Source organism: Excalfactoria chinensis, chromosome 3, assembly GCF_039878825.1.
Source record: "Excalfactoria chinensis isolate bCotChi1 chromosome 3, bCotChi1.hap2, whole genome shotgun sequence".
In the NCBI taxonomy this organism is placed as follows: Eukaryota; Metazoa; Chordata; class Aves; order Galliformes; family Phasianidae; genus Excalfactoria; species Excalfactoria chinensis.
The window spans coordinates 69,301,179-69,323,510 of NC_092827.1; the positions used below are offsets into that span (position 1 = coordinate 69,301,179).

At 40.0% G+C, this 22,332-nt stretch overlaps 1 protein-coding gene across 2 annotated transcripts; it reads left to right on the forward strand.

The window, feature by feature from the left end:
* The first annotated feature begins 2,459 nt into the window (after nucleotides 1-2,459).
* Nucleotides 2,460-22,261, forward strand: TBCE (tubulin folding cofactor E). 2 transcript variants are annotated; one of them, XM_072331901.1, is made up of 17 exons: nucleotides 2,460-2,562; nucleotides 2,946-3,061; nucleotides 4,780-4,864; nucleotides 9,945-10,137; nucleotides 11,326-11,410; nucleotides 12,116-12,215; nucleotides 12,909-13,011; nucleotides 16,428-16,504; nucleotides 16,755-16,850; nucleotides 17,697-17,761; nucleotides 17,848-17,912; nucleotides 18,381-18,533; nucleotides 19,146-19,299; nucleotides 19,405-19,473; nucleotides 20,191-20,250; nucleotides 21,591-21,682; nucleotides 21,920-22,261. In XM_072331901.1, the coding sequence occupies exons 2-17, from the start codon at nucleotides 2,962-2,964 to the stop codon at nucleotides 22,010-22,012; spliced, it is 1,590 nt and encodes a 529-aa protein (XP_072188002.1). In that variant the 5' UTR covers nucleotides 2,460-2,562; nucleotides 2,946-2,961; the 3' UTR covers nucleotides 22,013-22,261. The 2 variants fall into 2 exon arrangements, with proteins under 2 accessions (XP_072188002.1, XP_072188003.1); XM_072331902.1 differs by having other exon boundaries at nucleotides 9,945-10,133; nucleotides 11,322-11,410.
* The last annotated feature ends 71 nt before the right edge of the window (nucleotides 22,262-22,332 follow it).

Here is a 22,332-nt window from a genome sequence, read left to right on the forward strand (position 1 = left end):
GGAAGAATGAGATTCCACCTCACTTTGCACCATCTCATTCACATTGTTAGGAAAGGTAAAAGAGTGCGTTCGGTTTCCCTGTGCTTCCTTTCTTGCTTTCCAAATGTAAGAGATATTAAAGTTATAAATAATTTGTCGGTTATTTACGTAACTTGAATATACCATCTTAAGGTTTTGATTAAAAGTACAGATTAAGACTTACGTTGTTCCATTACTGACTGTAATTTTCTAACAAATTTTCTATTCTTGAAGCCAAGGAAGTGTAATCTGCTACAGGCTGACTTGACTTGATCCTCACATTAACATCCTTCCTGCATAAACCCTATTAAGCCTCAGCACCAGAGTTTACCTCTTCTGCAGCGTTTTCTTTTAAATGCCTTTGGAACAAAACTTGGTGACAAGCTGATGAAATAGGAACAAATCATTGTTTTGATGCAGACGTACTTCCTGCTTTAAGGCTTATCAATGTTATAGCAGAAAATAAAGGACTTTGTGCAAAGATGTTAATTTAGTGATGGCTGCTTTTTAAATGAGCCTTTCCTGTGTTTTTCTTTACTTCATCTGTGTGTACATATTCACCCTTATTGCTGAGCCTAATGGTTCAGCTGGTGGGGCTAGGAGTAATTCATGATTCATGGATCCACTTCTGTTCAATTGTATGACCTGCAAAGTTCATAGCAATATGCAGGTTAAACCCTGTGGATTCTGATAATGTTTCTCACCTGTGTGCCCTATAAGCAAGTTCTTGCTCACTGGAAAAGCATTTGCTGAGCAACCTGGTTTATTATGGGATACCCCAAAAAAGGCCTACTGTCATGCTGCCAGGGAGAGCACTGCAAAACATGTGGTGAAACTCTGGTGTGAAGAGAAACCTCAAATATCTAATTTTCTGCTTTTGAACTCAAAAACAACCCATGAAATTACTCTCTACTCCCTTAGTCTATGAATTATATTTGGTGCCAGTGAGCACTTGTATCTTCCCTGGATCATAGCAGATTATTTTCACTCTTGTAATGTTCCGGTTGTCATCTCTGGACCATCTGGTAAAACGTACTTTATGACTACAGTAGTAAATGAAGTCTGTTAAAAAAAAAAAATAGAAAAATGGCCAACTCATACAATTTTGGTTATGCTGTTTGGAAATATACATAGGAACTGGCCTGTTGTCTTTCTGCCATCCAGCATATGGTAGCCTGCAGTTAACTTCTGCTTGCTGGGGGAGGAATAACAATTCTGCACTGGTTGCAGTTGTTAAGTATCCAGGTACTTAACATTTGCTACTTGTGTTCTCTTCATTTTGGGGGTGAGGTGGGAACATACAGGTTTAAGTAAAAAAAAACAGCATGTGAAAGAACTGTCATTGCTATTTCCAAAGAAGTACAAGGGGTGCTATAAACACTTACATTCCCTTTGTAAGAACATGTATGCTTTCTAATGCTGCAGCTGCTGCCCAGAGTTGACTGGTAGCTTCCAAATACAATACAGCAAGAGAGCATGACGTACTGCCATGCACACACATGAAATAAAGTAGTAATTCATACAAAGGAGTTTGACTTCATGTTTTATTTGGTTGATTTAAAGGTCAAGACTCTTAATGTAAATAAAACCCCCAAGGAGAGCCAGGAGAAAAGCGACTGGTCAGAATTACAGGGCTGGCTGGAAATCCACCAAGGCTCCTTTCCAATTGAAAATGCCTCTGGTGATTCAGAATGGTATATCTAACAAAGAGGTTAAACCAAAGGAACTATCTCCTATTCATAACCCGGGTGAATTTCAACTCCTCACGCTAAAACAAGTTCTCAGGTTAGTACTTGGGAACAGCGACTGACTCAGAAGCAGAGCAGGAGGACTTGGTGCTGCGCTTGTCGTTGTCCACGTAGTTCCGAGGCTGCCCTCTGCGGGAGAGGAACAGTCACAAGAACCCGGAGGAAACTGCAACGCCAGCAACTCAGTGTTGTGCTACATACTTAGGACTCACTATCCAAACCGCTTTGACTGGCATGTACTAGTGTTACCAAAGACCTGCAAACAGTGCCACAGAGCCAGCTGAGCCGTCTGCCCCAAGAACGTATCGAGTTATTTGAACGTCAGCAGAGGCACAGCGCTGGAATAGCCCCTTTGTTAGTTACCGGCACAGCAGTTCCAATCCTCGCGGCCCGAAGCTGAGGCAGTATCGTTTCAATGAACAAGCGATTGCTACTTACAGAACACATCCAAGGCCTTCAGCTTTCATCAGCGCGTACCGGTGGGGCGCAGGGCAGCACCGCCAAGAGCCGGAGGGCCGATGTCGGCAGCTCGCTCGAGGCGGCCGTCTGCACCGTCTGCACCGCCTGCACCGCCGGCACCTCCCGCCCCGCGGCGTTCCGGGGCACCGCCCAGGGCAGGCCGGGCCGCACACAACGGGCGGCGCCGCCGAACACCGTTACCCAGAAGGCCCTGCGGCACGTCCGCCTCACGCCTATGGCTCAGGGTGGCGGTGCGGAGCCGTGTGCGGGCCGGGATAGGGCGGCTGTGCGGCCGCGCGGCCAATGGCAGCGTGCCGGCCGACGGGGGAGGCGGGAGGTAGGAGCCCGGCTGCGGGACGCGGAAGGGGCTGGGGATCGGCGTGCGGGGGGGCGGCTGCCGGCGGATTCCCTCCGCGCACAGCCACCGATAGAGCAGCTGTGTGACACCGGCCGGCGCGACCCTCCCCTCCCGCTCAGAGCTGCCGCAGCCGTCGCGCCGGGCCGAGGGGCTGCTGCTTGCTCTAACGGCCTCGCGCCCGGGGCCTCGGGCGCCCGGAGGGTGCGGGCTCTCGTCCGCAACCAGCCCGCTCCGGGAGGAGGAGCGCTGGGGCGGGCGGGCACAGCTTACCTGCAGTCATCGCGCCGCTGGGTCGTGCGAGGAGAGCCCGTCGTAACAGCAGCGCCTCGGGCGTGTTAAGGACGTCGGTTCCGTCCCTGCAGGTGTGTGAGGACCGGGATGGCCGGCTGGGTGCCCGCTGACGCGCTGGGCCGGAGGGTGCTGTGTGGCACAGAGTACGGCACCGTGCGCTACGTCGGCAGCGTCCCGCCTACGGCAGGTAAGCAGCGCCGGGGCAAACAGCTGTCACGATGGCCGGCTTCAGTTATAGTGGTGCTTTTTTAAATTCAGCCCTGATAAGCAGAAGCTGACAGTGTGTGTGTGTTGTATGTGTGTGTATCCTCCCTGCGTAGATAAGGACACTTCTAACACAGGTACAGGTACAGGCACAGTGTCAGGGGGAGGCAGCCAGCAGTGAGAAAGTAACGGTCTGGGCACTTCCGTGATACCATACTCCAGTGCTTGGAACCAAATAAGATCCAGCTCCGTTTGCTGGAAGATCTGACCAGTTCAGTTGTGAGAGCACTCTATGCCGTCTTTGTATCACTGATGATGGGATGGGAAGATTGCTTAATGCTTGGAGGTGACTAGCATTGCATTCAGTTCTAGAAAGAGCAAGAAAGATGACCAGGGAACCGTAGGTTCATCATCCTCACTTCACATCACAGAAAGATCATGAACATGTTCCCCTGGGATCTGTTTCCAGGTATATGAAAGACAAGATGGTAATTGGGATACCTTGATCTTTATCAAAAATAAAAGGTCTAGTTTTGATGATACGACTAGGAATGTGGATGAAGAGAATTCCTTAACTTTAATAAGGCCTTTTAAACATTTTCTAATTATATATGTATGTATGTATAAATTGTTTGGAAGCTGGAGAAATACAAACCAGATGAAAAGAGTGTTAGGTAGATTGAAAGTCTGTCAAGCAGAAAAGTGATAATCAGTGAGTTGCCACCTGCCTGGTAATATGTGAGTAACCCAGAACTAAACTCTGGGATCGTTATTGTTCATCATCTTCATTAATGTCTGGAAATGAACAGAGTTCACCCTCAAGTGTCTGGTGTAACAAAAAGCTGAACTGCAATACAGGCCAGGCTTAATGAACTTTAGGCTTGGGCCTAAGAGATTCAAGAAATGTGAATTTCCACATGTAGGGTGAAATAAACCCATGTATCAATACAAACTGGAAATCACTAGTAGCTTACAGGGCATGTTGTAAAGGATTTGATACTTTACATGGATGGATGTGAACCAAGAGTGAACTTTTGTCATAGGCAGAGTGTGTGTTTTACTGGGTTACTGTAGAACAATGAACATGGCCAACAAATTAAGGGAATCTTTTGCCCCCTTCTGAGGGCAGAGGTTCTTTGTATGTTTGCACTCAATAATGTATCTGGTTTGAGTCATTCCAGTGCAAGAGGTATGAGGATAAACTGGAGAGTATCCAGGGGAGAGCTGCACAGAGGGTCAAAGGTGTAGACCACATGTCTCGTGTAGACAAGTTGAAGGAGCTGGACTTTTGGGTAGTGTGGTAAAGAGCAAAATTAAATGACATCTAATGGTAGCCTTGCAGCCATTTGGCAGACCGTTACAAAGATGACAGAGGCAAATTCTTCTGGTAGGTATTAAATTATATAACAATGGGCAATAGCCACAAATAGTGTCATGGGAGGTTCAGGTTTGATGACAGGAAAATCTTTTTAAGCACAGAAGTAATGCAGCACTGGAACAGGCTACCCAGGGAGATTGAAATCTCTCAGAGGTCTTCAAGACCCGAGTAGGTGGAGACTTAGCTGTCTAACTTGGTCTAGGGCTAGTTATAATCTCCTGTTTTGTGTGGAAAGGCTAGGCTAGGTTAACTTCACAGGTTTGTTCCATGTTTCTGTGTCTATGATGCCATAAATATGAAAGCGTAGCTACAATATTTTTCAGGAATTTGGCTTGGAGTGGAATGGGATGATCCTCAGAGAGGAAAACATGATGGTACCTATGAAGGAACACAGTATTTTAAATGCAGGTGAGTTTATTCCCGGTGTTAACATGTCTTGCATATTGGCAAAATGGTCTTGAGAAAATGCGCTTTCTCAATCTTTGTGGCAAATCATTTTGTTATCAGTTTGCCAGTTTATCAGTTATAAAGATAAGTCTGAATGTTGTGACTAGCTGTGCCACAAAGGCTGTTGTGTAGCTATTGCTCAGTTACAGGGATTGCAATGGGTAAACCCTTAGAAAGTAAAACTGATGGTTTCAGGGGTATGTCATAAAATGTAATTTTTTTGATATTATTACTCCTAATGTTACCTTGAGTAGCCCTTTACATTCTACTTAAAAAGGAGAGCTGGTATGTGCTACTTACCTTTCTACGTATGTAAAGTATTGATTAACGATCTTAAACGTAGTTTTGGTTTGCATTTAAGATGATTTTCATACGTACTGTTGTGACAAAATAGCAAATTCCTGTTAATTATTTGGATGTCACTTGTATCAGTGAGTAATTATTAAGTTCAGTTGTGCTTAATGTGTGGAAAATGCAGTGTGGTTGTGTGGGCTTTTTAGAAATCACTTTTGTAAATGTTTAATGTATCTGCGTACATGGTATTTAAGTTTGAAGACTCAAACAGTTAAGACATTTGAAACTGGGAATGCAGCTCTCCAAAGCCATCGCTAACAGCAGCAAGTTGTTGTTTTGTGTCTCAGAGGATACTGCAGCTGCTAAAAGCTTTAAGAACAAAAGTAAGAATTAACTGAATGAATTCATAGAAGAAAAGTCCATCAGAGACTCCTAAAATATTAAGGGCTACAAGCTCAGTGAGTTCTTAGAGTGATAAAGAATACAATAATATTTCATGGCTGTATCACAGAAATACTTGACCTGCTTTCATACTTTTGCTGACCATTTTCTATTGCCTGCTTTCAAAGATTGTGTGTGGTGTTATATGAATGGTGTTTTCGACCACTGGATCACAGCAAGTGTTGTGTTAATGAGCTGTAATGAAGATTTCTAGGTGGTTCTTCCAATTCCTATTTTCCAAGGCTGGTAGTAACTGCAAAAGGGTAGTTTGATTAATACTCATTCCTAACTTTCTAAGTGCTCATTCAAGTATGAACACACAAACACAGGCACTATATATGTATATATATATTTCAAATTATTTGACAGTGAACATGTGGAATTAATTGAAAGCTTTACAAAATATGAAGGGAAGTGGCAAAACAAGGAAATGGATTAGAAGTTGTATGTGATCTTCTACAGACATCCTTGCTTTAGGATGGAGTTTCACTTTGCTTTATCAGAAAACATAAGACTGAAAGGAATTCCCCCTGCTGGTTTACATAGATAAAGTTTAAGTTACTGACAAGAAGATAAGGAGAAAATCTTTCCTCTTTTCCTCCTTTCTGAAAAGATCTGAGATTAAAATTAATTTGACTTTGCATGATTTTTCTTAGCTAAAGAGTAGAAAATTATTCAGACAGCCACATCTTCTGAATTTATTGGTAGAAGTTGCTTCTTAGATGCTTTGAATTCAACTGAAGCATTTTCCAAGTTGAAGCCAGTTTTACTCTGCTGTAGATGATGAAGTTGTCTCCCTGTGTGGTGCTGCTGTACTCATCTGCGACTTCTGCCCTCTGCTGGCAGTAGAAGGGTGTAGAAATAAATCTGCTCTTAGTAGTGCTTGAATGTAGAACCTTCAAGTGAGCATCTGGAACTGCAGGTGTCCAGTTTTTTTCTTCCCTTGTTTTGCGAAAATTCAGCCCAGTTTTCATGTCTGTTTGACTGAGGTTAACTTGCAAGAACTTTAATTACTTACTGACATCTTCAAGGTTTCTGCTGTGTAGTCAGGAATTGGATACATCATAGCAGATTAATCCTAGGTGTTACTCACAAGCTTTGTTTGATGTCACAGTGATCACAGCCTCTATTCTAAAATGAAATTTGAAGGATTTTCATTATTACAGCATGTAGCTCCTTCTAAAAGGAGTCTGATTAATTGAGAACCTCCCCCTAAAAGGAAAAAATCTGTTTACAGACCATCCAGACAAGAGGTGCATGGATTCAAATGGCTATCATTTCTGATATCCTCTGATCCCTGTAGTGTGTATGCCTCCACTCATGATAACTATCACAGAATCACAGAATTATCTTGAACTATCTTGATATATTCATTGTAAAACTGGGCAAATAAATTTTTCTGTCTACCTTTACTATCCGGGACAATAATACCAAGATCTCTCTCACTAGCTGGTTGTCAGAGCCCCACTTGGATGTATTCCAGAATATAAGAATATAAGAAGGGCATAAATGCTGTCTCACAGGAGGGCTGTAAAGGCACTGTAAAGACAGTGGCTGTAAATGTCTAGGCTACAAGGGTCTAGAGGTCAGGATGTATGAGGAGCAGCTGACGGACCTGGTTGTGCTCAGCACAGAGCAGAGGAGGTGAGGCCTCACAATGGCTGCAGCTCTTCATAGGGAGCAGAAGGGCAGCGCTGAGCTCTGCTCTGTGTGACAGTGACAGGGCCTGACTGTGCCAGCAGAGGGGCAGTGGGGGTTGGAGATGGGGTCTGCACCACAGGGCAGTGGGCACAGCCCCGAATGCTGGGAGTGTTTGGGCATCACTCTCAGACAGAGGGTTTGGATTTGGGGTGGTACTGTGTAGACCAGGAGCTGGGCTTAATGATCCCTGTGGGTCCCTTCCACTCAGGATATTCTGTGATCTCTTTGTTTTCCAGTTATGAAGACTGGTTGCCTCTAGGCATGCTTCTTCATGAGTCCATGTGCTGTACATTGGTTGTGTGATATGGGCATGTGGCTTCTACAGCTTCTATTCCCTTGTGTGAAGTTATTTTAGGGAAACAAGTTACTGGGTGCCGCTCTCCTTGAACATGTAATCATTTTGCCTGAAAATAGGGTCTTATTGCAAAATCTCTTCTGTCCTTCTCTTGGACAGCTCTTAAAAAGGTAGGTGAAATTAATAAAATTGAACCAAAAAGAGACTGTGATATGGATTTGATTATACACTACATAAGATTGTGCTGAAAGGGAGAATACTCAGAAGTGACACAAATAGGAGAGAGAAACCCCATGATTTTCCTGTCATCAAAACAAGACAACAACAACAACAACAAAATAGGAGAGGTTTGAGAGAGGAAATGTACCATATTTATCTGTAACTTCAAATCACCCTATTGCCTGAGAAAACAGGGCAAGCTAGTTTCCTTTACTTTTTTTTCCCCCTTTTTTCCTTGAGGGTAGAACTGGCTTCTGCAAAGGCAGTGAGAGAAAAGGGGTGTCAATGGAAACAGTGACCCAAGAGGTAAGAAATGGGTTTAGAAAGCAGTATGATGATGGGAGGTCCAAAGGCTTTGTCTGTGCCAGGGATAAACAGCATGACAAGAAGGATGCTGGTATGGAGGTTTTAAGATCAACTCTGATGAGAGAGCTGGAGAGAGGAGAGAAGAAACCGATTTTTTGAGTGCAAAGGAATAGAGATGACAAAATGGGGAGAGACAAGGGGATAGGAAGGAGAACAAAAGATTTCAGAATAAACATACAGCAGGATCTGAGGTAAGTTACAGATAAACAGGAACAATTGCTAGAGCTGGTAGGGTATTGAAGCATCTGCTATCTACAGAGCTGTTTGACTTGAGTAAGTGCAGAAGCAGTAATAATGTATTTCACAAGTAAGAGATGTAATTATTAAGGTAGTGAAAATGTGATTTATTTTTAAAAGTGGTATTAAGAAAGTGTTGCAAATTTACGTTGAAGAAAATTTAACATCTGAACTAATCAAATGTTTGCAAATTATGAAGAATAACCTCAAAGAAATGGGAAGAAGGGCTCAAGAAGGGGTTGCTGGAGCAGAAATGTACATAATTGAAAATATGTGTTGAGTACAAAAAGTAAAGTATTTAAAGTAAATAATACCTTGTTTCTCTCCAGATTCTTAATTAGGATATGAGAGCACTTATGTAAATATTACAAATGTTAATGAATAAAACTAGCACAGGCACTTTCCAGTACTGATTTATTTTATTTTATTTTATTTTATTTTATTTTATTTTATTTTATTTTATTTTATTTTATTTTATTTTATTTTATTTTATTTTATTTTTTGTAATTATATATTTTTTAAATTAATATTTGAATATATGGTGCCCGTATACTTGCAATGGATCCATAGGATTCATGGTCTCTAGTTACTGTTTTTCTGAGCGAATTTTGGATTCAGTGGAGTTGATGATGTATGTTATGGTTTATTAATGAGCCACTTGATGCTTACATGATGTTTTGAAAAGAATTTTATTTACATAAGTGGTTTCTTCCTCCTGGGTACTTTCCAATCAAAGTCAGTACTCTTCTCAGCTGGAAGGCAGACAGGTAATCATAACTACCAATTTTCTTCCTGCTGTTTCCTGGCTGATCCTCCTATTATATCCTCCATCTGTTCTGTGATACCATTCCCACAACTTGTCTTTGCCAGTTCATCCTACTATTTCCCTTCTAATTTTGATAGAGATTTTCAAAGCAATTTACATGGCATGAAACTGTGTATTTTTTTTCAGCATAAGAAAAACTAAGATTTCATAGGACTGTGTAGAACATGCAGTAACTCGGAAATTTTGTTGAATATTCAGTTTCAAAATTTTACGAAGTTACTTTTAGTTTATTTATATGAGTTAGTATGAGATAAGATACAGATTGTACCATTTCTTAAGTCATTTTTTTGGATGAAACATGATTTGCTGGATAAGACTGAGTTCATAAGTTTGGAAACAACAGGTGTTGGTGCTGGTTTTTTCTGGTGTTGGCGCTGACATGGTAATTTTCATGTTTAAGTACCTTTGGCGTTGATGTGTTTCAGTTCTTACAGTATCTCTCAATGTAAACTTGTGTCAAATACTAGCAGTTATACTTTGTAAATGTTGCCTGGTTTCCCTGAGCAGGAGTAGAGGTGTCTGAAATTAGCCAGAGTTGCCCTCTGGCTGTGTTGGTTCATGGTACTTTTTAAACCTTAATAATCAATTTGCAAACTTTCTCTTTTTTTTAATCATTCTGATAGTAACTCTTCATCTTTCACAATTTCCCTGCTCTATTCCAGGCATCCCAGAGGAGGATCATTCATCCGCCCAAACAAAGCAAATTTTGGAGTAGATTTTCTTACTGCAGTAAAGGGTCGGTATGGACTGAATGAAAAACAAAATGGTCAAAATGGAATAGAGAATACGTGTGTATTTGGAAAGAAGACCGTGGAATTTGTTGGCAGAGATTCTATTGAAAAAAAACAAAGGCAAGTGTAATATGAAAATCTTAAGATACACTGATGTCAAATACTAGTTCGATAATAAGAAAAGCAAAGTGGTATGGTCCTCAGATCCTAAGATAATTATTCCATGGCTATTGGAATATTGTTTCCTCTAAGTTCAAGAAACTTGCTGATAAAGTAAAAGGTTGCTTGAAATTTAAGATATTGAGTGTACTATTTCACACAGTATTTTTTATCTGACGTGACTGCTGCTGACAAAAGGAGTGACCTTGCTTGTTCCTTGCTTTCTCTGTTTCTGCTCACCAAAAGGTGAGCTGGTTCAGCTAGTTGAGCCAGTATGAAACCATTCATTGTTTTGTAGGCTAGTTTTCTGTTGGATCAGTGTATTGACTCAACTCGTGTAGCAGCTACATGGTTGCCAAATTGCATGCAGTTAAGATAATTTTTGTATCATCAATAATGTGTTTTGTAGCTCTATATATACACATTCCTAGTCCTTTTCAAATAGGTGTAGTATGGTCTTCCTTGTTTCATCTTAGTTTAATGATGTAATGTAATGAAGAGAAGGAATTCAGAAAGTCATTGTATTGCTACTTGTGTCAGTCCATGTCAATTTCCTTTTATTTGTGAGGGTAAGAAAAAAGGAAATGATTTAATGACGTGCAATAGACTGCAGTTTGAATGACCTCCAGCACCAGAGAGATATCAGTTCAGTAGGTGACAGTCTCCTCTCTGAGCTGATACTCCACAACTGTATTCCTTGTCTCCCAGAACAAATTTAGCAGTCAAAAATGCCTTTTTTTTCCCCTTTTTTTTCATGAGTGATATGAAGAATGCCCAAATAACATAGAACTCCTTGCAAAAACTGTTACCAAAACAAAATGAAACTTGGAAATGCCAACTGAATTCCAGTTTGCATACATTTGATCTCTTTTATTACTTTTTCTTTTGTTGGATGTTTATCAGTTGTGATCTTTGGGAGGCAGAGGAGAGGTGTGTAAAGGGGAAGAGGAAAGTGGGAGAGAAGAAAGTGTGATTCAGCCAGACCTGTTTTGAAGTACAAGTAGTATTACAAGAAAGAGATACAATGTATGACACTCATCCTCCATGAGATATTTATGAGAAGAATATTATTTGTGTGTAACAATCAGGTGCTTATGTATTGTGCATGTTTGTGTTTGAAGATTACTTAACAGAATGTTCTTTTTTTAGCCAGCTGAACCAACTGGTACATATCTCAGTGCATGAATGCGCCGTGAGCCATGCTGGTCAGAAAGAGGAAATCAGTGGAACGTGTACTAGTATCCTTTTGGAAGGTGCTATATAATGCAGTGCCACAAATAAAGTTTGTATTGTAGCACTCTGAGTGCTCACCTCAAGGAATGAGGAACAGTATTTTTATCCTTACGTTATGAAAAATGTTTAAAACTGAGGCTTATATTTGTAAGCTCAGTTCAGTGCTTACAGAGTTAGAATGTAGGAGCCCACAGTTTTTGAGGCAGAACGTGGACAGTGACTGAAAATAGCAATATTATCATAGGTCATTACTGTGACTGCAATTTCAGAAGGTTCCAGCAATGGGATTTATTTATTTTTTACCATAACTCTAGAGTAGATATCCATATAAAAAATACAGATGATTTGTTTGTAGGTACCACAGGTTTCAAATATGTAACGAAAAGTGTATTCAGTGGACTGCATGTTGTGGCAATGTTGCAGAAAATCAAAGCTAGTTAGTTCATTATGGGGACTGGTAAAAATTGCTATCGATGCAGAAATTCATCCTTTTTAAGATTTGTAAAGTTAAACTCTTTTATAACAACTCTAAGCCATTTCTGTGCCACAAGTCAATGTAAAATTTGCTGTAACTGAATGGCAGTACCTCTAAGGGCTAACAGAAATACGTTCCGTCTTAGCTTATTTGATTCAAAACCGAAACCTAATTCTAGTTCCTGAAAAAGGAAGATCAGGCTTGAGATGTTTGTTTTCTTAATGTGAAATTTCAGATATCAGACATATAGATCTATCCAAAAATCTGGTGTCATTCTGGGATACAGTAATAGATATTGCTTCTCAGATTCCAAATCTGGAAACGCTTGATATCAGGTATAAATATTCATATTGGGATTTCTGTTCCTTTGGAGGTAAGGACAAAAAAGAAGAGTCTGTTTTAGATAGGAGGTCAACTTTCAAAAGATAATTGAGTGCTTCGGTATGGATTTTAACAGCAGCTAAGTTGTAGTTACTTTTATTTTTTTAAATCTCACTGTTGAAGAGTATATATACATGCTTGCATATGTGATCTCTGTCGTCCTATTAGCAGTTTCCAAAACCTTTGCTGTACGATACACACAGTGTAGCTAAAATAAAGTGAAAGCAATGTCAGCTAAACTGAAATAAACACATAGTTACTGTTATAAGAAGGCGTGCCCAATGTTTGTATTTGTTTTTATAGCTAACCTGACAAATATATATTTTTAAATAGTTGTAGGTGTTCTGTATTCTTCAGTATTTAGCACTGAATAGGTATTGCAACCTGGTACTATTTGTAAAGTTAGGGTTGAATAACAGGTGAATAAATATGCATCCATGAAGTAGGAAGGTAAATTAGGAAAGAATGAGTTTGAATGTAAGTAGAATTATATCTTGTCGTGCTTTTAGGTGCATGCAATGCAATCAGTGACTGTTTTTGAATTATGCTTATATTATTTTTGTCCTCGCTCTGTAATTCCAAATGAGTGACTTCATGAACGATTGGATTTATTTAAGTTTATGCTCACGATTACTTTCTTTACACAGTGGAAACAAAATGAAATTTCCATCTACATCAATTTCTGTGTCCAATGCATTTTCAAAGTTGACAACACTGGCACTTAATCAGACTGGGATAACTTGGACACAGGTAATAACTTTCTATATCTTTAATTTTTTTTTATGCTTCTAGATTTTTATACAAGTGAAGCACAGTAAATATTTATACATTATATTATTCTTCTGAAATGTGATCATCGTTAGGAAAGGTGCTGTAACATAATTGTATTAGTTGGAAATGCAGATTATATTGGCACAGGAGTTTAGTAAGAAATGTTGGACTTCATTTACTTCTGTAAATTATCAAGTCAAGATAAAGCAGTTAAAGTATAATTTAACTTCATGTTCCGAAGATTTGAAAAGTTTGTTTCCTTGTACTTAGTAAGAATTTGTATATACTTTAATGTAGTTAATAGAACAAATGCAAAGAGAAAGAACATGTGTCAGCATGACATAAAATAGTTGCTTTGGCACCACTTTGCATCAGCCTTAATTTCTCTTAATATCTTTGTGCCTGATAAAAATACTTTTAATATATTATACAAAACAGATTTAGCACAGAATAAACTGAGCTCTGACTTGTTTCAGGAGCTGAAACATGCACATATTTCATTGATTCTGCCCTAATATCTCATCTCATTAAGGGTAAAGTTCTGTCATCAAACATGTTAGCAATGGTGGGGGGAGAAGGACTTATGAATCCCTTCTCAGTAGTGCTGTGTTACTTATAGGGACTTTTAAGTACCAGTCCATTATTTGGATTTCTTGCATCAGATCTGATAAGTATTGCACTGAGAAATTAGCTGAATCTTCAAATTTCTGCTGTCAACTGCTATCCAGTAAAAGCATACTTAGCAAAACTGGGGTTCTGATTGAAGTGGAAGTGTTTTCAGTGTCTTGTCTAGAAGCTAGAAGAGGGTCATTGCTATGTTTTTTTAGCATCTATTTATTGTCCTTTTAAACGTAGGTGCTAGTTGATAATCTTTCTGTAATGGTAGCAGTATGAATGTTGAACTGAGTGGAAGAATTCCATGATTACGGACACTCTAAATGTTGTCTAATGCTCATCAGAGGAAATCTGTTCATTGCAAAGACAATGGCGCTGTTGGTGGCTTGCATCCCAACCAGGGTGACTAAAAGAGTTGTGTAGCTTTGATTTAGAATTGTAGAATCACCAAGGTTGGAAAAGACCTGCAAGATCATTCAGTCCAACCATCCACTTATCACCAATAGTTCTCACTAAGCCATATCCCTCAACACAACAGCTAAACGTTCCTTGAACACCTCCTGGGCTGGTGACTCCACCACCTCCCTGAGCAGCCCATAATAGCGCCTGACCACTGCTTCGAGCAGGTTGCAGTTCAGTATGGGTAACAAAGGTTCAAAGCTAAGCCTCTGGTTAGTCAGAGCAGTTTAACATTAGATAACATTTTGCGTTTGTTTTTGAAAGTTCACTCTAGCTGACAGTTTAGCATAGATGGTAAAGATGCTTTTGATGCAGAAGTCTTTTTCTGTAAAAGGAATATTAGTTTGATTTGCTTATAGACCTGATCATAAATATCTGAGGTGTGGAGGGCAGAGTGGGGAGGCCAGACTCTTTTCAGCAGTGTATGGAGACAGGACAAGGGGAAACTGCCAGAAACTGGAGCATAGGAAGTTGCACATGAATGTGTGCAAGAACTTCTTTATGGTGAGGGTGACAGAGCACTGGAACAGGCTGCCAAGGGCAGTTGTGGAGTCTCCTCTAGAGATATTCAAGACTTGCCTGGATGCCTATCTGTGCGACCTGGTGTAGGGAACCTGCTTTGGCAGGGGGGTTGGACTCGATCTCTGGAGGTCCCTTCCAAACCCTACGATTCTGTGACTCTGTGATTAATTCCTTCATAAGACACAAGCCTCTGCTTAACAGAGGTGGTGTTCCTGGGCACACAAAAGGGGAAAAATTGAAGGCACTCCATGTCATTAATACTCTGTGAAGAAACCAATTAAAATGCTATTGCTGAAGCTGCATGGGAAGTTACATCGAGAAATTGGCTTTTTAATAGAAAATAATAATGAATGTAATCCAAGCCACAGAGAAATGCAGAGACTGTTAATAGAGAATATAAACCAAGTCTGAAAATCCTGGAAATGTTTTCATCAAAGTTAGAACAATTTAGAGTATTTCAAAATAATATGTTGCCGTATGTAAGGATATTTGGCATGGGGATTGTTCTCAAGAAAGAAGACCTGCATTTCTGTTTTCATTTGTTCTTCTATTTTGAAATGCTGTAAGAGTAGAGACTGTCATATAGACTCCCATATTTACCAGTTTTGAGCATCATTTTTTCTGAAAAGTTATTTCATTTGTATATTGTATGCGTTCCTCAAAATGCATCTGAGATTTCTGTTAGTGTATCCCTAAAAGACCATACTACTGTATTATTCATTTTGGTTGTTGAACACTTACCATATAATCTTCAGAGGGACAAGATGTCCTGTAAAATAGCTTAGAAACCATTGAACTGGAAACTAAGATAATCCATTTGAGAGTAATTCGTATTTCTGACTCCAAAACTACGTTATTATTATTTTTTCTCATTCAGCATTTAGATCATAGCAATCTGTTTGCCATTCTGCTCTCAAACTAATATCTTTTGAAGTCATACAGGGGAAAAAAAGCACAGGGTTGGAGCAGAGGTGCAGCACTGAGTAGCTGGCATCAGCAAGTGGCAGGTAGTTGGGATATATTAGAGGCAATAGACAAGTATGTAGTGAGAGCTTCTTATCAAGCCATCTGGAATTCCAAGTCTTCCTGAGCTGGCAGCCATATATATATGTCTGTATTTCAGTAATCTTTGTGGGTTTTTCTTTCATGATTTATCTAGCAGCATTGAGGGCCTATTTGAAATTTGTTGTATCCACATCTTATAAAATCAGTTTAATTACATGCTGTATGAAATATATGTACATATATATATATATCCCTTTTGGCTTTTGATCTTGCTGCCTGATAATTTCATTTAATAATTCCCAACTTTTTAAAATGCAAGTAGCTGATAACAGCTCTGTTACATTGCTTTGATGACTCTTGTTAAGTTTCTTTCCATCTTTCCCATTTACACTATTTACTTCCTGACATGAAGAGACTAAACATATAGGAGCATCACACACTTGCATGGTGACAAATTACTTATCTTTATTTCTTTTGCGATAGATCTTGCGTTTATGTTTCACTTTCCTGATCAGCAATGGCTGCTCAGTGCCCAATCCTTCCCAGCCATTCCAACAGATTATCTACAACATGCCCACAGTCTTTACTGGGCTTTAACTATCTGTGTTGATAGTTCTGGACACAAGAAAGTGTCATTTGGAGGAAAGAGATTGTTAGGCAATCCGCAGTGCTTATTTCTGGTTTTGAGTCCTATGGTTAGTTCTGAATATAGTGTGAGGGAATCTGCATAAAGTATAATTTCTGGAATATTTTCTTCCTAATTTCTGTTGCATTAAGTGGTGATTTGCTCTTAGGTTCTCCTCTGTGCTCCAGGATGGCCAGTTCTAGAAGAATTGTACCTTACTTCAAATAATATTACAGTTTTGGAAAGGTAAGATGGGTAACATCCATCAGCCTTTTGTGACTGATGTACTGCTAAGTTATGTATCAGATAAAGGTTCATGCCTGCAGAGTTTATGTCACCATGTAAAGCAAACACTGCAAGCTTCGTGTGATACACTTCCAAATACTTGATATAAGTACAATCATTTGCATGCAGTTATATACATAGAAAACTAGTATTACAATTAAAAATAACCTCAAATATTCTGCTTTTGTGTGATGTTTTGTCAATGTGGCAGGCCTGACCATGTCCTGCAGACCCTGAAACTGTTAGACCTTTCAAACAACCAGCTACTGGATGGAAGTCAGCTGCATCTGATAGGACATCTCCCAAGGTAGCTGTTAAACAAATTTGCTGGAAGTTCTTTGTCATATCCTGGATATTCAGTCTTCTCTGTAGTCTTTGTGGACTGAAATATGTTTTTGTTTTTGTTTTTTTTAAGTTGCATGGAAGGTGAATGGAATCTTAAAACAGAAGCATTTTCCCCTCTCAAGGAGAGTAACTGAATCACTTAGTTGAGCTATCTTAATACAATCTTGGTTTGTTGTAAACAAGTCATTCTTAAGTTGTGTGTTAATAAGTTTTTGTTATGTAGTTACAAAACTGAAATTATTTATCACTTCACCGAGTTCTTTAAGTGTTACCATCTACAGCATTTTATCTGTGACAACAGGACTGCAGAGAGTTGTACAAACACAAAAGAGGTTTGGATGTGGCTTCTTAGGAATGGTTTCACGTCCATGACTGTCACAGAGGTTCAGCAGCAGCTGCACAGCCATCACAGTTGTTTGAGTGTGCAGAATGCTGTTAGTCTCTTTGGTGGAAGGTGTGACATTAAAGGCCATTGGCGATGGGCATTTTCCAAGAGCAGGCTATCCCATAATGGCCATCTGTTTGTCCTTTGTAGGGAAACAAAAAAACAGGCAGAACATTGAGTCTGGAGGGGAGGCAAAGCTTGAAATGATTGCGCTTGTTCCCTAAACACTCTGCTAAGGTCTGGGTGCTGTGTACTGCTGTTTGCTTGTCACTGACCGTTCATGATGTCTAAAGTCTGTTGCATCTTTGTTTTTTAAAATACAAAGCAAAACTTCAGGTGGGTTTTTGTGGAGGAGGTTTGTTTATTTTTAATGCAAAATGTTCTGTGCCAGTTACAGTAATGGTTGTATCTATTTCATTTCAGATTAGAGCAGTTAATACTTACAAACAATGGAATATCTTCTGTACGCTTTCCCGATGCTGAGTTTGGTACGTAAGAGAAGCAATGTGTTGTAGTCTTGTAATTCTGTCCACTAGAAGTTTTCATTATTGTTTGGACTTATTCTTTTTCCTAGGATGCAAGACTAAAATGTTTCCTTCCTTAAAACGCCTGGCAATAAATGACAATAAAATCTCACAGGTACGTTTGCATGTGAGAGTTCCACATTTTGTGTGTGCATCCTTGTATAAGAGTAACTCGCAATTAGCTCTTTTAAGATTAGTTTGATTGCTTGCATAAGAGCCTGAGGCAACTACTGAGTTCTTTGAAATTCCCACCTGTGACTTGACTAGCGTTTAAAAGATCCTTAGCATCTCAGAGGAAGAGATTTATGGTGGTGAGTCCCGTCCCTCCGCTACCTCATCATTCCTCATGTGGAACTGTATTGATCTAAAATGCAGAGTAGCTCCCAGTTTGTTTAGCTTTTTAATTGAATGTGCCGCAATTAGTTTCTTCATCAAAGGAACAGGATGGAAGTAGCGGGTGCTGCTGTCCAGAAGAATTGTTTCATTCGCAGTTATTGTACAGGAAAGGCCAAAGTCACCGCTTACTGTTCTGCAATGCAGTGCGCTTTATGTTTCCTCAACAGACTCTTCTCCTCCATTTCAGTGGTCAGAGATCAATGAGCTTGATAAACTGCCAAGTTTGCAGGTCCTGGAGTGTCGCAATAACCCTCTAATGGACACAGAGAAGAATCCAGAGACCCTGAGGCAGCTAATTATTGCCAAGATCAGTCAACTGGAGGTTTTGAACAAGTCTGAGGTAGGCGATGCGTCAAGAAATTGCACAAGTCTGCGGAAAATCAGACTTTAAACTGTTGCTTGATTAATTTCCATTCAGCTTCTTTTAAGATGGTTTGCTTGGATGTGGGAAAAGCAACGGACTGACTATTCCATCACTTTGTAAGTGGGGCACTAAGTGGGACCACAAAGTACTGCCCTGTTTGTTTACATTGCTAGTTCAGTGGGCACTAGGACATGGGAAAATGTAAAACAGCACCAGCATTTCTTCATCAATTCCTATTGAAACTGCAGGACCATGAATAAAAAGCACACACTTGCCAAAAAGCAAAGAAGCAGCAGCATAGTTAACCCATTGCAGTTATCTTCTGTAATAGGAGGCTAGAACCATCGGAATCAATACTTACATATTCATGTATGGATCAGTCAGTACGTGGAGGCAGAGCTTCTAACATTCCCCATAGCTGAAGGTACCATAAATGTATGGTGATATCAGTTAGTACTTAGAGGCCGGGTTTGTAAGAATGTTGGTGGAGTTAAAATGCACTGAACACGTAAGTCGGTGTTGTGAGTTAGCTTTTCTTTTTTGGAAAGCCCTGTAATTTGGTTGTGCTCCATTCTTGTGTCAGTACAGATTTTTCCTGATGAGAGAAGAGGAGCAGAGCTCGATTATCGCAAGATATTTGGGAAGGACTGGCTAGCAGCCGGAGGGCACTGGGATCCAGCGAGAAACAAACCCAGTGAAGAATTTCTTGCTGCCCATCCCAGATACCCATCTCTTTGCCTTAGTAAGTACAAATCCAATCCTGAGGTTGCTTTTCTTTGGGCTGCTGTTGAATTTTAGTCTCAAAAGAAGTGCTCACGTCTATGTATGTGTGCTTTCCTTTACGTAGAATATGGTGCGCCTGAAGAAGGAGAACTGAAGGGACAGGAGCCTTTGACTCTGAAAAATCAACTTTTGAGTAAGAGGCCAGAAATGGTCAAAGCCTTTCCTTCTGCTTTGAAAATGGTTTATGAGTTCAGAGTTTCCTGGGTGTATATGAAATACAGGGGGCTCAAAAGCCATTGAGAGGTCCTGGGGTTGCAGCTTGTATTTCTGCTCCTCGGATCTATACATATAGATGAGTTTGACTGCATACCTGCTTATCTGCACTCCATCTCCTTTTCCCCTGCAATCTAACCTGGATGATTTTCTTAATTAGGACTTAGTGAGGAATAGAGGTATTGATACTCTCTTCTGCCAGCGTGAATGATTTTTCCACAGAGGATATTTGAGATTTTAACCTTAATCCTGGAGCTGTTTCCTGGTTGTTTTAATTTATCTGACTACTTAACTCAGCTCTAGGATGGTCAAGGGAAAATATGGCTAACTTTGGTATTTGGGGCTGTTTACATACTTAAACTAGGTTGCATCCAAGATATAGAAATTCTCTTAGCTTCATTTCCTATTTATTTGACTGAATTTATCCTGTTGGTTTTGGGTTTTTTTCCCTCCCTTTTAAACAGTATTTTAAAGCATTCTATTTTTACATTTAGTTAGAAGATTGAGTAGAACGAGGAATATAAGGCTGGGGGGAGGAAACAGTCTGTATAAAAGCCAACTTACTTAGAATGCTTTTGTGTCCTGCCAGAACAGGGCCTGACATTCACTCACTAATGCCTCACTGTTCTTCCTTAAGCTTTGACAATTAAATGTCCTGACAACCCTGAACAGAAGCCTGTAGAGAAAAAACTACCAGGTAAGTCTTGTCTTGTTGTTTTAGCAATTGATTTGTTGCTCCTTTGCAAGTGACTGTTATAAAGGATGTCAGCTGCCTCTAGCTTTGTCAGCTCCTGAAGACTGTCCCCTGATGATTCTGTCATATAAAGGAATGAGAAATGTAGAACTCAGTTTAAGAAGTCATTTTGCTAATCCTCATCCACTTACTTTCAGTCCAGTTTGAAAATGGCAAGTTGATGCTTGTTATTATTACCATGGCTGCCACTGGTTTCGTGAGGCAATCAGAGGCCAGCTGCTGCATTCGAAAGCTGGTGGATGTACTAACCCAAAAACAAGAACAAAGTTGTAAGAGCCAAATATCTAGACTGCAATTCTAGATCTCTGTAAGGTCTCCTGTCTGTCTTAAAAATGACATTAGAGACTGATGTACCTGTACCAAATCTATCACAGAGAGATTGATTTGATCTGTGAAGTTTTAGCACCTGTAGTGAAAACTAAAATGAGCAGACTTGGATCTGAAAGTTTGGAAAGAGGTGTCAGAATAGAGTCTGAAAGAAAACAACTTAGTCAAGCTTTATTCTAAAATAAAAATCACATTTATTATCACAAGTTGCATAAAATCAGATAGATACAGCTTTTACAAAAACGTCTGATAGAAAAATATTTGTTTTCGGTACAATGTGTGGGAGTAACTCACTATTGCTGTGCCTTTAGGTAAAGCTTCAAAAGAAGTACAAGTTGAGTTTCTTTTTTTGTATTGAGTAGATCTATTGCAAACAGCTCTCACCTCTGGAGCAAACTACACTCACTCAAGATTCATTACAAAAAATATCCCTCGGTGTAACTGACTTCATAATAGAAAGGGCTGTACAGCTCTGCTGGCAGTCTGCTGGGGCCTGCTTAACGTAGCAGCACTTACTGGTAGGAATGGCATTGGGACCACAGTGATATTTGTGCCAGGAAAGCCAATTCAAGGTACAAAAACTGGAAGGAATGGGCACCAGCTGCCAGCAGTCAGAACCTGACTGGTACGTGTCCCAAAGGCCACTTGGTTTTAGCGTGGAGTAAATTCAAACTCAAAGGTAAATTATGAAGCCATAACACTTCAGTTTGGTACGTGGGATCCAAACACTTAAAACATGGTAGCGTGTTCTGTCCGATCCACCAGAGATTAAACCATTTCAACTCGATGTTAGCAGTTATCATTTCAGGTACAAAATACGTTATTGCAATGTTAGAACTGAAGCAGCATTACAGCCTTCCACTGTTGCTATGAGCAAGCATAGCTGAAAAAACAGTACAGCTCTGTGGTAGCAGCATGTTTCTATAAACCTTTCTCCCCCCATCTCCCTTTTGCAGAGTCCATGACTGTTCAAAGGGTCAAAGGATTGCTCTATCGCCTACTTAGAATTCCTGGTTCGGAACTGAAACTGTCCTACGAAAGTTCTAAAGTGAGTTAAAATTAAGTAATTTAGCAATAAAATGCTTCATGCTGATAAAGGTCAATAGTATGTTCTAAAGTACTGCCTCATGATGCTGATTTCGCACAAGGAGGGTGCTCTTCCTGCTGTAATTTAGGACCCCTGTAGTATGACAGATGGTCCTCATCTGCCTGATCTAAGTTTGGTTAGAATATAACGAAATTTATTGCAGTCTGATCAGGTTACTTTTTTCCTTTCTTATTCTAGCTGAAAGGAAAAGAAGTTGAACTTGACAACGACTTAAAGCCTTTGCAGTTTTACTCAATAGAAAACGGAGACTCTGTGTTAGTACGGTGGTAACAAGAGACACCCTTGGCAGACTGAAGGAAAAGCCAACACTGGAACTGCAGAAGCATCATGGACTGCCTGCAGACACCATGTACAGCCTGTGCCTGAACACGTCTGAGAGAACACGGTACCTGAGGGCGCTGTGGTAATACTGCCAGCTCCTAAGCTTAGTAGTGGTCTCCAGTAAAGCTTTTACTTTTGATAGGGGTGTCTTATGTAAGAGCACTTAAACTCTTCAGTTAAATAAATCTCCAGGGAACCCTTTTGCCATTATTTTATACACCTTCCCCTGCAGCAGTGAGAATTTGTTTTTACTGGAAGGACACCAGGAT

Coding starts and splice junctions, on each gene's coding strand:
- TBCE (XM_072331901.1), top strand. CDS start 2,962: ATGGCCGGCTGGGTGCCCGCTGACGCGCTGGGCCGGAGGGTGCTGTGT. Junction 16,505..16,754: donor AATATTACAGTTTTGGAAAG/GTAAGATGGGTA, acceptor TCAATGTGGCAG/GCCTGACCATGTCCTGCAGA. Junction 19,300..19,404: donor ATACCCATCTCTTTGCCTTA/GTAAGTACAAAT, acceptor TCCTTTACGTAG/AATATGGTGCGCCTGAAGAA.